At 39.0% G+C, this 12791-nt stretch overlaps 1 protein-coding gene across 15 annotated transcripts in view; it reads right to left on the bottom strand.

Moving 5' to 3' along the window:
* Positions 1-12791, bottom strand: part of INPP4A (inositol polyphosphate-4-phosphatase type I A) — a 131654-nt gene that overhangs the window by 47836 nt on the left and 71027 nt on the right. For all 15 annotated transcript variants that reach the window (XM_054212636.1, XM_054212473.1, XM_054212714.1 and 12 more), the window contains 6 exons: positions 6970-7032; positions 4359-4577; positions 3483-3527; positions 1876-1994; positions 1649-1765; positions 531-610 (listed from right to left, as the gene is read on the bottom strand). In XM_054212636.1, coding sequence (XP_054068611.1) covers positions 531-610; positions 1649-1765; positions 1876-1994; positions 3483-3527; positions 4359-4464 — 467 coding nt within the window. In that variant the 5' untranslated portion in view covers positions 4465-4577; positions 6970-7032. The remainder of the gene's footprint in view (positions 1-530; positions 611-1648; positions 1766-1875; positions 1995-3482; positions 3528-4358; positions 4578-6969; positions 7033-12791) is intronic.

Genomic DNA, 12791 nt, shown 5'->3' with positions numbered 1-12791 from the left:
CTCCTCCTATTCCTAGTGCATTATATTGATAAATATACTATTTTGCAACAAATGCACAATTTAGCAACAGATAGGTGTTGAACTAGTAAATAGAGCCTAAGTTTATCTAAGCCAAGGTATTCCAAATAGCTAAGATAATGGTCTGTTTCAATTGGTTTCATTTACCCCATCACAGGCTCTTTACACATCAGCACAGTTAAAAATACTCTATTTTGCCACCTCACAGACACATATGCTGAGGTGAAAGGATGAAATGCACAAAAATGAAATGGGTCTTGACAATACTTTCTTGACTTGTAGAACTAGAACCAACGTCTAATATTATTCATCACTTTGGAAAGGTCTTGTTCTACATGTGTTAGTTATCACACAATATAAAATATTTTTTTCGTTAACAGTGGCCTGGAACGAGAAAACAAACCAACCAAACAAAAGGTTTTCATCACACCTCACAGGCAGTTTTCATCACATCTTAAGCATGCTTTCAGGAATTGAGAATTAATTCCTAAATGGAAAAGAATATTACAAACCTTAGTGTTAAGTGCAACCTGTGATTCTTGTCCTGAAGAAGTTCTTTTACAGTGAACATCCCAGAACCCAACAAATACATCTGAAAGAAGATGAGTACCAGAATTGTAATTATTTACCTTTAGAATAAACACAGGCTTTGTCCACAGCACTTAAGCCCAAAATACAGTTATCACGCACAGAAGTCTGAGAACAACAATATAATTACATATGCCTATACATAACTAATTAAAAACCCTTTAAAATATTACAAATTTGGTAATTTATGAAAAATCTTTTTCCTACTGGAGGACAATAAACATTTTTCTTTCTCTAGGATTTGAGTGGAGGCACCTCAATATATACAAGCTTAGGCCTAGCAATACAGGAACATTGAAAGCAATGACTGGATGGGGCTCAGACTGACTAGGTCAACACTTCATAGTCCCTCCCTGACCCAAACTTGGCTCCTCCTGAAAAGCTTACCTCCTCCGGAGATATTCCTTCTCCCTAGAGCCTCCCCATGAAGCACTGTACAGAGAGGGACAGCTCTACTGCCCCTGAGGAAGCCACCGAAAAGCAGGCCTGTGGGGCCTGAAACAGTATTCTGGGCAACAGCATGAGAATAAATGGCCTGAGCTGCCCACAGATCCAAGTAGTTACATGGAAGGACTGGCACTTTTTTCAGTAAGGGAACAAATCTTACCCCTGAACAAAATCACTAAGGTGTCAGGGTAAGGCAATTTCTGGAATTTAACAGCTCTGTTGAAAAGGACTGTTTCATTATGGACCCAATGGGCCCAACATTTTCGCACAGGTTAGAGGCCTGAGTTAGGGGGTATTGGATCCCATTCGTTATCTAGTTCAGTAAAGAGGTCCACAGCACAAGAGAACAAGTGATGGGACCTCTTAATTTAAATCAACAGTTCCCAAACTTGTCGCAGACAAGCCTTATTTGAGAAAACTGGCAATGCTTCCCAGTGTGCCAAGTCCATCTCATGGCATTTGCCCTTCCTTCCCTACCCATCTTGCCTTCTTTAGTATCAACGCTGCTACGCCTTTGCTTTCTTCCACAGAAGTTACTAGTTTTATCTCCTTGCTCCACACCGACTGGGCAGGCAACAGAATAAAGAAAACTTACTGTTCCCTGAGATCTATCTTTGACGTCATACACGGAGAGTTTGATTTGTGTCATTTGATTGATAAGAGAGTCTTGGAAAAAGGCAATGCTGCTTAGAAAGATAGGATTACTTGTTCCCTGGAATCATAAACAAAAAAGGCAAAAATTAATGCAAGGTGGTATTTGTTAGGAGGAAATGCTTCCTGAGTTAGCTTCAATTTTAAATCTGATCCGTGAGTACCTCTTACCTCAATAATTTCTGTCTGTGCATGCTTCGTCCAGAATGCCTGAGGAGGTGTAGTTACACTCACTGCTACAAAACTATTTGGTTTTCGATCTAGCGATGGAGTTAGCAGCTCACTGCAAGCTTTAGGTATGCAATAGATAAAGAAATTTAGACTCAGGATCTTTTTCATATTGCTGTAAGACTACATTTTTATAAAAGCATATTACATAACCCGAGCAATAAAGCCACGAAGGGCCTAATATTCATTCTACCACCACACTATAGAGGCAGATATCACTCACCTTTGTGCATGCAAACAGTAAGTGTGCAATCAGATCAGTTTGGCTCCAAGCTGTAGAGCTGTAATTTAAACTTATTCACTACAAACACCTGCCTATCTACTCCCCTGCCACTGCTCATTAGAACAGTGTACATGCATAGGTTTTCCTCTGGGAATCTCCTGAGCGCGGCTGCATTTGATTTGAAGTCATGCTCCATTAAGCCCATTACCAAACGGCATTTTGCCATGGAGAACCAATAGAAGTGCTTGAACATCGACCAAACAGCACTACTATGAGAACTAGCTTGTAATTGTAAAAGAACAGCAATTTAGTTCCTCTAAAATGTTATTGTGAGTTTAACTGCTGGGAAGGGACTATGGCGAGTGGGAAACAACTACCAAAAATTTCAGTGAGTGACTATACACAATTACATTAAACTTCAGAGCCAAAGTCTACCTAGCAAGATACAGGTCACTACATTGTTGCCTGACTCTGCTTCAGCTAGATGCAGAGAGTTAATTCTGAAACTTACCTGGGCAAGCAAAATGTTTAAATGTACATTAAATAGCTTTGCACTTCCAGATATTTTTAATTTATCCGAAAATATTTAAAGCATCTTATGCAGCTTTGAGGAGTTCTTGTTAAGATTATTATTCATAATAGAATTACATACATCTGATAAAATTTTCTGATTTTTTATTTCAAACATGCTGTTAAGAGCGTAACCTTCCAAACATTAGTCCACTGTTAAGACAAAAAAACCATGCTGCAGTTGAAAACGCGGACTGAATTTTCACAAAGGAAATATTTTTCACTTATTCTTCAAGTGAGGTGAGTCATTGCACAAGCTTCTTGACCAAATTTAACATCTCAGAAATTAGGTCACTTCTGCATCTCATATTATCACTTGACAGCAAAGACCACAGGAAAGAAGGTATGTATAATAGTTGGTAACTTAGAAAATATTCTGTCCTAAAATGGTATTTTCAGCAAATCTTCAGTTTGCTTGAAGACCTGAACTGGTGATATACGAGACTGAAGACAGTTTCACTGCATCTTCACATAAAATAAACATTTAACAATAACACTCCCATAGCAGACATTTAAAATTTTATAGGACAGGTGTTTTAATTACAGACTTTTAAAAACATAACAAAATCAAATTGCTGTCTGCTTATCAAAAGATACTGTACAAGCAGCAAGAAAACTTTACCACATCTCCATGAAAACTGAAGCAAAGTTTCAATCCTTACTATATGAAAGGAATTTCAAAATCAACAATTAAAAAACCACACATATACTCAAGAGCGTGTATCGCCAAAATTAGCATAAAAATCACCAAGCCTACCTAAACTGAACTCTAAAATAGGCTCATCTGGATCCTGAATGTTTCCTGTAAATCAGAAAAATTAACACAAGATTAGCCAAACATTGCTGTCACGTGAATCCCTTCCTGAAGTTGCAGTCATATAGAGAAAGAAATTAAATTTTATAGAAAAAAAAATAATTTTAATTTAAGGAGCTATGACTGGTATTTAAAAGATATATTAGCTAATATTTGGTATCTAAAAATGATTTGAAAAACCTGAGATGATCTCATTGTATAAACACGTTAAAATATGTAAAACTATGCAAGATTATATGGAATATGGGAATATAAAATGCCAAATCTCAGTAGAAAACAACAGGATTAAATCCACTTAGTGTCTGAGCCACTATTAACTCCAAATTACTAAATCAGATGTATCTCCTCTGTGATCAGCAAATAGGGAGAAGTTTGAAAGTACCCATCTCTCTCACTAATCAAAGAAAAGCCTCTGCGGGTTACAATCCCAATTTACTCACCATTAAAGATGAGAGAGATAATTCTCAGCTCCCTGAACCCTCTTGAAAATTTTATACAATGTCAAATAAGAAGGTTGCCAAGACTCTTCCTGGACCTTGACATTCTTTTGTTGTTTTCTCCCCCTGCTTCTTACTTTTGACTGATAAACATAACTGCACAAACTCTAGTTTAATTTTTTTCTTCCCTCTCCAATTTTAATGTTTTGTCTATTTTAAAAACTGTAAGTTTAAAATTTTTTAATTCTTTAGTGTAATTCCTTTATCTCATTCCCTCCAGGTAACCAGACACACATAAATCTTCTGGCAATTAAAAGAAAAAAATCAATATTAGTGCAAGGTAGATTCTGAAAGTAGCAACAGCTGACATGAAGGTACATACCTGCTAGAGAAAGGCCTAGCATGTCAGAGGTGACATCAATGGTGGAGGCCCGTTGCACGGTGCGGGATTTTGCACCATGGCGTGGACTGTGTTCTCTTGCTGTCATTTTGTCATGAAGAACCCTTCTTTTCTTGCTGCTTGGCTTTACTGATGTTTGTCTTACAGACTAGCAGAATGTAGCAGGTTGTCTCCAACTGCTATTCCTCTAACATTACCATGCTAAACAATAAAGAGAGCAAAAACATACATCAAAATTTCAGGTCGCTATCAGCTACTGTTCTTTTTAACAGCAGCAAACCTACTGTCATAAAATTGCCTCAGGTCATTCAAATAAAACGCTCAAAGCAGATCCAATGCACAGTAACTCAATTTGCATGTACATCTGTAGCATTTTACTGCAAATTGTTGAAGACTGTACCACATGCAAGAACGGCTCTTCTGTCAGAGAATGGGGGTTGAGAGAGACTCGTTAACAGACCACCTGCCCTTCTCCTTTGTCTACGTTATTAAACCAGCCTTAATGAAGTTTCCTGGTTTTCATAATCCCTGGGGAGCACAAGTAAATTTGTCAGATGGGGCCTCTGTCTGCAGAGGTAGGACAAGGGATAAGGACAAAGGGACAATGGGTCGGCAGAACGCAGAACAAAGGGCAAGAAATGTTGTTAGTGTCAGCACACTGTGTCATTCCAGGCTCTACTGCCATCAGAAAGGGATGTTGAAAACTGTAAATAAAACACACTGGGCCAGAGCGAGGCTGAAATTATGGGAGGATGTTGTTAAAAAAAAAGGAAAGGGGATGCCTGCTGCTGTGGCACATGGCAGTGCCCCTGCTTTTCCTTCACCCTACACTTTATTGGTCTACAGACATCCATGACAGTTGTTCTTTCCCTCACAATGCCTATGAAGTGAAACATTATGGTAGGAAAGAAGCACACAGCCTACAGAAAATTTGGTTACGTAGTTAAATGTGGTGCTTTTGGTTTGGCTGATAAATTTGAATGTTCCTTCCATCAGCCACATTAGCACTGCAGTTATTGAACTTTTGTATTCATTTCATACTATTATGACAAACTCCATTCATTTAGGAAGTGAGATTAGGAGTAAAATCTGATAAAACTGGAAGGTAGTAATATGGTGACTAATACCTTTACAGCAGCTCCTCATTCATTTTACAAAACATTTGAACCATGCTGCATAATGGGAGCATATCTTTTTTCCTTTTAGGTTGATGGACCTAACAACGGGCAAGATGCGTTCCAATTAAATAAAGCACCTAGGATTTACTTGTGTTTTAAACGGGCATTTTAAAACTGTCTGAAGGCCTTCAAAGGAACATTCAACCTGCCTAACTTAAGTGTCTGAATTTCACTAGTCAGCATCTCCCTCTGGAGGATTTCAAAAGAATCTCCCTCTCTCCACAGGGAACACAAGCATCTTCTTAACTAGCACTGGTTCACTGGACATCTAAAATTCAGATGCAAATTAAGCATCTAAGACAACTGAATTAAACGCAATCCTGGCCATCTACATGAGCTTAGGAATGAGCTTTTAAATGGAGAGCTCATTCTAGGGAGGAAGGAATTTGAGCCGTTTCCACCAGATGGGCCAGTCTGTTGCCACTTAGAAGTAATAATTTGTCTCAGTGATTCAACTCAGGTTTATACATTATAATGTCATAAGCCAATTCCAAACAGGAAAAAGGGGAATGCTTGAGTGGAAGAAGCAGAATTTGAAAGCTCTGAACATCCTATCCCCAAAAGCTTTGAAACTTAGTGACAGCATATAAAACAACATCCTGTTTATAGATAGAATTTATGAGAGCAAAAAATTAGAGCAGGCAGTTTTCCAATTCATACAGAATCACAGAATAGTTGAGGTTGGAAGGGATCTCTGGAGTTCATCTAATCCGATCCCCCTGCTCAAAAGCAGGGTCACCTAGAGCAAGTTGCGCAGGATCGTTTCCAGTTGGTTTTGGACAAGAATTGACCTCTCTGGCCATAACCTCTTCGGCTAACCTGGTTGTTCCAAAGTTTGATCACCACAGTAAAAAAGCTTTTTTTTTTCCCCTTTCCTTTTTCTTTTTTTTAATGTTTAAGTGGTTAAGTGGCTAGTGAAACACCAGTATTTCTCAAATAGTACTAAATGTCCTAAGATTTGGTCAAATAAAACTTCCATCAAAATTCTCTGCCAGTTTCCAAGTCTTTCCATTCTGTTTTTTTCCCCTTCTTTCAGCAATAGGTTTTCCTTGGTTTGTTCTTTAGGTAACGTGACGTTTAATGGTTTGTAAGTCCGTTAAACCTAAATGCCTAATGAAACAGAACTACAAAATGTGCTTGCAGAGATTTAAACAGGATGCCATAGCCTCTTCCCCCAAATCCTACAAATACCTTATTAGATAATAACTAACATGTTCACATAGGTACAGGTCAGGCAGCAGTTAGGTTAAAGACTCCAGTTGTTTTTCATCCAAAATCTCTGTAGTTGCTGACATCCTTAAAAAGGGTCAATCCTTGAGAGTCTCTCTCTAAGTTCTCAACTATTCGTTTAAATTGCAACATTAATTTCTCACCTAATGATACATTTTTAACTTACTGACACTGATCATACTTACAGAGGGCTCTTTTCCTCATGTGTGGAGGGATTTTGCATATCATAACATCAGTTAAGTCCACATCTAAAAAATTAACAAAATAATCAGCATAAATAACCAATCTTTTTGCATAGCAAAAATCACAACCAACAAGCAGGTACCATTCCCAGATTAACTGTAAATTTAACTTCTGATTACTAGCTCTCACACTAAAGTTTACCGAAACTAGAAAAAGAGTATGATCCTCTGCTGGACCTCACCCAGCGGTAGTCATAGCAACAGCCAGTTAGAGCAGGAGCACAAAGAAATAAGCTTAGGCTGAAAAGGACTGACTTCAGGTCAGCATTTACTGAGTGAGTAGAATAATTGTAAGAAACATATAAACGTGTTTACTGAAAGGACTGGTGCTATTAAGAAAAAGGAATGTATATGATATGTTTAGTATGAGACAGCATTTGTTACTATTCTGGTTTTTCTACAGTTAAACTTTCACAATTTTGCTGTTTGGAAGAGTTTTAACTGCCACTGTCAGGAGAAAAGATCCTGTATCAAAACACAGAAGTTCAAAAGATCAGGATGCAGGGTTCTTTCTCCATTGGTTGAAATTACTGTGTGAGGTAGGCTTCTATGAACAGCTGGCAATAAGCATACAGGAAAAGTGACTTTATTTTTAAATCTATATGTTAACTGAAGGTTTGTATTTGCTGGTGGTACCATCTCATTCAAGTACAAAATTGCATTAATAGGTTATGCCTTTTAAGAACTCCCATGTATGCCATACTACAATAAAAGAGATGGGAAAGTCCAGCCTGAGCTTTTCGATTTAATTGCCAGCCCTACCAATTACCCAAGACTGCTTTAAGAACATAGGTATGAGCTCTTACCACTTATGGAAAGGGTTTTATCTCACCTAAACTGCATAGAAGGCAGGTATGTGATCTCAACTCACTGCCCAGGTTCTCTATATAGTCAATGGTGAGACAGGCAGTTTCAGAGAATGAATCACCATTTTCCAAGGTAGGTGGGATGAATCACCCCATGAAGATACCTCTCTCTCTCTCTAATTATAGAAAGAATTTAAACGACTAGCTTAGACCTGATGCTGCAGCTGGGTAAACTGGATCTCTCCCACAGTTGTGCTAGCTCAGGCAGGGATGACTTCCCTCTCTTCACAGCATAGCCTGAGAGACCCAAACGACAGCTGCTCTGATCACCCTCTTGAATTACAACCATTTCAATCATTACAACTTTATGATCATGTTTTTGATAGAAATCAATTAAAGGTAGTATTAACACACCAAATAGTTTCCTTAGACGGTACAAAAGACTGGTACCACTCCTAGAGGAGCAATCCCAAAGGCTGATGTAATTCAAGTCCAAGCAAACCCCATTTTGAAGAAGGCACATGCACCTATGCATAGCCTTTGGCTTTGCCCTTACTAATACTGCAGACAGATTTTGGACCTGCAACATGGCTAGGTTTCCGACTAACATCCTATTAACTGTATCATTATGGACAAAATAATGAAAAGGATAAAATACCAGAATATGGTAAGTTATGACTACCTTGCCTTCCATGTAAGAGTACCATCTCTAGTATAACGAGCATACAGACTTTTTCTTTTTTTTTTTTTTTTTACCTCCAACCATAGAAAACTGTGGTAGTGAAACAAGATTTGCCATGCTGGCTCAAGACCAATCTTTCATCAATTCCAGCATCCCATCTCCAACAGCTGTTTCAAAGAAGACAGAAGGAACTTTAAGGACCATGCTTCAGGATATGAGGTGAAGTTCTGGACCAACCCTATCACTCATGGGTGCAGAGGCTGCCCAAGAGCAGAATGTAAGCTTGAAGGACAGCGGCTCCCAGTGAAAACCTGCAGAGACCGACACTGAGTAAGAGCTATTTTTTTTAAAGTCTCATTCTTCTGTACTTCACTCTTCTGTCTCATTTAAAGAATGTCCTGAATCTCACACAGATCACAATGGGAAAACTCAGAGCCATGAGCTTGACACCTTGATTCAGATTCTTTCTTCTGACCAAACTCGTGGGGGTTACAGCACAGACTACACCTACTGCAGATCCATTGGCTGACAAAAGTTTCATTCCCCTTTAGCTACCCTGTGATCTAGGACATCCCACTTACCACACCCCTTGGGAAGGCAAAAGAAAGTAAGTGGTGCCAGCATCCATAATGGACCTTTGCCTCTAACTGAAATTACTTCCCCACCAAGAACACGCTTGGCAGGTGCTAGTCCATAAGCTCCATAAAGGAGCTGTATTTCCCCCTCTCAATCTGCCCCTTAAGTCTAGGTTCTCCTCACAAGCTGGTTCAATGTCCCCCTCTCCCACTGACCAGAATCTTGATTACCAAGGACAAAACAATAAGTTTTCCCTGAAGAGTGTTCTTGTCCCTCTCTGAAGCCTTCTTCAGAATTATGAGCAAGTGGGTGACCTCAGCAAGAGCAGGGGAAAGTCTTCCACAATAAAATGAAATAAACTACCACAAGATATAATGAATGTATTTGTGCAGCCTGGAAATCCCGAAATGCAACCTTTCAGTGATATTTAGATAAAAGGCCATTTCAGCAGCAGAAAGTAGCTTGCTTTCTCTTTGCTTTCCTGTCCACCCTCTCCCACTTAGTTACAGACAAATCTGTAAGTCACAAACTTTTTTCTTGATCCTTCCCTGCTATGAACTTCATCAAACTCAATTAATCTAAAAACCTAATTTTACCTCTTAATATATTTGAGTACTTTTAATAGAAAACTGCAATTTAGGCCAGTTAGTTCTTTTTGCAAATTAAGACTATTTGTCCATATTCACAACTGAAATACAATTAACATTCTTAATTTAATGAGATATTGTTTTAATTTCACTTGTCATCACAACACTTCAGTACTCCTTCTATAAGCACAAAAATATGGACACCCACAGATGGAAGTAAGCATTTGTAACACACACGTTTGCTAACTAAAAAGGAAAAAGCACAGCTCTGTTCTACTTTGCGTAACAGCTTTTATCAAGTTGAGTACAGCACAAAGCCATGGAAAATTATGAGTCTTGCTACAGAGCAGTCCAACCCTCTCAGAAACATCTTACAAATGATCTTTACCCTAAATTAACCTTTACCCTCTTCCAAAGAAAAGTGCTGGGTACACCATGGTGAAGTTTCCTGTGCATGGGATGACTTCTTTCATGACCAGGGGTTCTCACACTACCTATACAGGCATGGAAAAGCCCATAAGAACAGGAGACATATTTTCCGTTGAGAAGTTCGGACTGGAAACACATTTCTGAATTTGATAGTCCTTTGGACACCCTCCTAAAGCCTGCCTCTTCTAAAGCAGTCTTTCATCATAACCATGCTGCTCACGATGCAGAAACAGTATTGTTCTGACTGGAAAAAAGAGCTTAACCCCCTCTCTGAGCTCCTCCTCCTGCTGTAGGAGAGGGTGGGGTAGGTGAACAAAGGCAGAAAAAAACCCAAAAAAATCCCCAAGAGTTTATGGCCTGAAATGGAGATGAACCAGGAACACCTTAACATTTGCTAAAGATTTCACATTGCTGTTGATTACAGACAGATGGTAGTAAAATATCCTCCAACATACAGGCAATGAGAGAGGGGTACCACGGAAGACACAGAGGGATAAAAGCACTGAAACTGGATCTGTAATCAGAAGTTTCGGTCGAGCTTGGATTACAACAAAAAGTCTAGGGAACTATCCAATCTATCTGCCTATAATACTCATCCACTTCACAGACTGATGTAGCACTAATTAAAGCTAGTGTATTCTGGTCGAAACAACCCAGGAATAACAGGCTACTGTTAGCACTGTCTTCCATGTGTTTGATGGGATCACACATTCTCCTCTGAAACCACTGAGCTTCACCTATGCAACAGGATTGCACTCCAGGATCACAGTCTAAACATTTGTTTACTTTCCTGACACTGCATTTTCCCACATGGGTTAACATTAAGATTGCGCTGTCAGATATAATGGGGGGGGAGCGTGCTGCTTCAGTGTCTTGCCAGTTTCTGAATATTTTCCTTGACAATCTATTTAGACAGCACGCAGACCCCACTTTGCTGTCAAAGACTTCCAAGTCATCCAGAAAACCCTGTCTAGATTCCTAGAATCTGGGAAAAAGACCCACAACATTTGGTTTGCTTTCTTGCCCAAGTTGTGAGGAGAAACTATGGAGTTTCACACAGGGTTCTCCACCAGTCAGATAAAGTCAGATGTGAGCTGAGATGACAGCTGAAAGGGAGTAGGGCTGGTAGATGTGAGGAAGGATGGATTGCTGAACTACTTCTCAAGAAGTGGTAGAACTCAGGACTAAACGAAGCAAAAGATATTGCTCGTCAGCTGTCAGCCATTAGCTATGCCTCAAGACAGACAGTGAAAGAAGAAATAAACCTATTTCTGAGTGGGCCTTGAGCAAGACACAGGTTTCATATACTCAAAAATGCTTATACATTTAGAAATTATTCAGGAACACAAGCACTGGGAAGGAGCAAGAGGAGACTCAAGGATGACTAAAGGGACTGCATTATCCTGTGTTTGCATTGTCCAATGCAGCAGGCGCGCTCCAGGCTGGTGGATTGCACACGTGCTATCCCAGTTTCCCCATATCTCATATCCCAGTTTCCCCATATCCCCATATCTCCCTCCCATATGCACACACAAACACATACACATCCTCCCTGCCCTTCACAATAGAGTCACAGCAGCCGTATTCTGACCAAGGCCAATGAGAAGGGGAAGTGAGAAATGAAGTGACAAGAGTGTGAGATACACTAATTTGTCCAAGCTTTTCTGCAATAGGCAAGGAACTGCTACAAACACGTCTCTTTCAGAAAAGGAAGCCACAATTTTATTTCCCAACAAAGCCAGAAAACATTAAAAAGTATTCTTTCAGAGGTCTCATAATGTTACCATCTGCTCATTGCAAGTCACAAGGAAGGACACTACTGATGTTCTTCAGAAAAAACAGGCTAAGACAGTAACTTCAGAGAAACCAACATTTCTACACTTCAACATCAATAACAATAGTTTATTTTTAGTGACTGTGCTGATGACAATTATCAGCAGTAGACAGCACATCTAGAATTTAGGTAAGAAAAAAGAAATTGGAAGATGTCAGCAAGGCCCAGTTAATAGTTCATAGAAAGCTGTAATTGCACCAGGAACATAATTGACCCTGCTGACCAACATGCTCACTAATGTGCTACCTGGATTTTAACAGAAAGTACACTTCACCACATTTGCAAAAAGCAAAGTCCACATCAAGTATAAACTGAACTGTTGCTAATAGGATCTGACAATATCATTTACTAAATGGATTCTTAGCTGGTAGCAGAGCTAATGAAGCACAACCGTGTGGGAAAGATTACATGTATTGACAGACATGGGTCACTTTAAAACATAATGGAAAAATATTTGGAATATATTGAAACTTGTCATATTTGGTTGCTGAATTTAGAAGGCTTAAATCAGTAGCACAAAACTGGAATAAATAAAGTATGTGACCTACAAAAAAAATAGATCATAAGTGGCTTGTGTGTCATTGAAGTGACTTCATAAGAGGAAATCACACCAAATATCACTGAAATATTTCTATGAGTTTGATTACAAATCATTCTCCAATGTAGGATCGGCAGACTCCTATTAGAATATCATATTTCAACAATTGTCTCCTACTTGTGAAAATTCCCCTGAGGTTTCCCAGCTTTGACTATCAGCGTTACTGAAATACTATATTCTTTGTTGAGGTGTGATTGAACAAAGGAGCTATTATAGAAAATAAATTTCTTGTAGTCGATATTATGATGCTAGC

The sequence above is a fragment of the Rissa tridactyla genome, chromosome 1 (assembly GCF_028500815.1).
Source record: "Rissa tridactyla isolate bRisTri1 chromosome 1, bRisTri1.patW.cur.20221130, whole genome shotgun sequence".
NCBI classification, from domain to species: Eukaryota; Metazoa; Chordata; class Aves; order Charadriiformes; family Laridae; genus Rissa; species Rissa tridactyla.
Note: the sequence above shows the minus strand (reverse complement) of the source record. Positions and strands in the feature narration are given on the sequence as shown.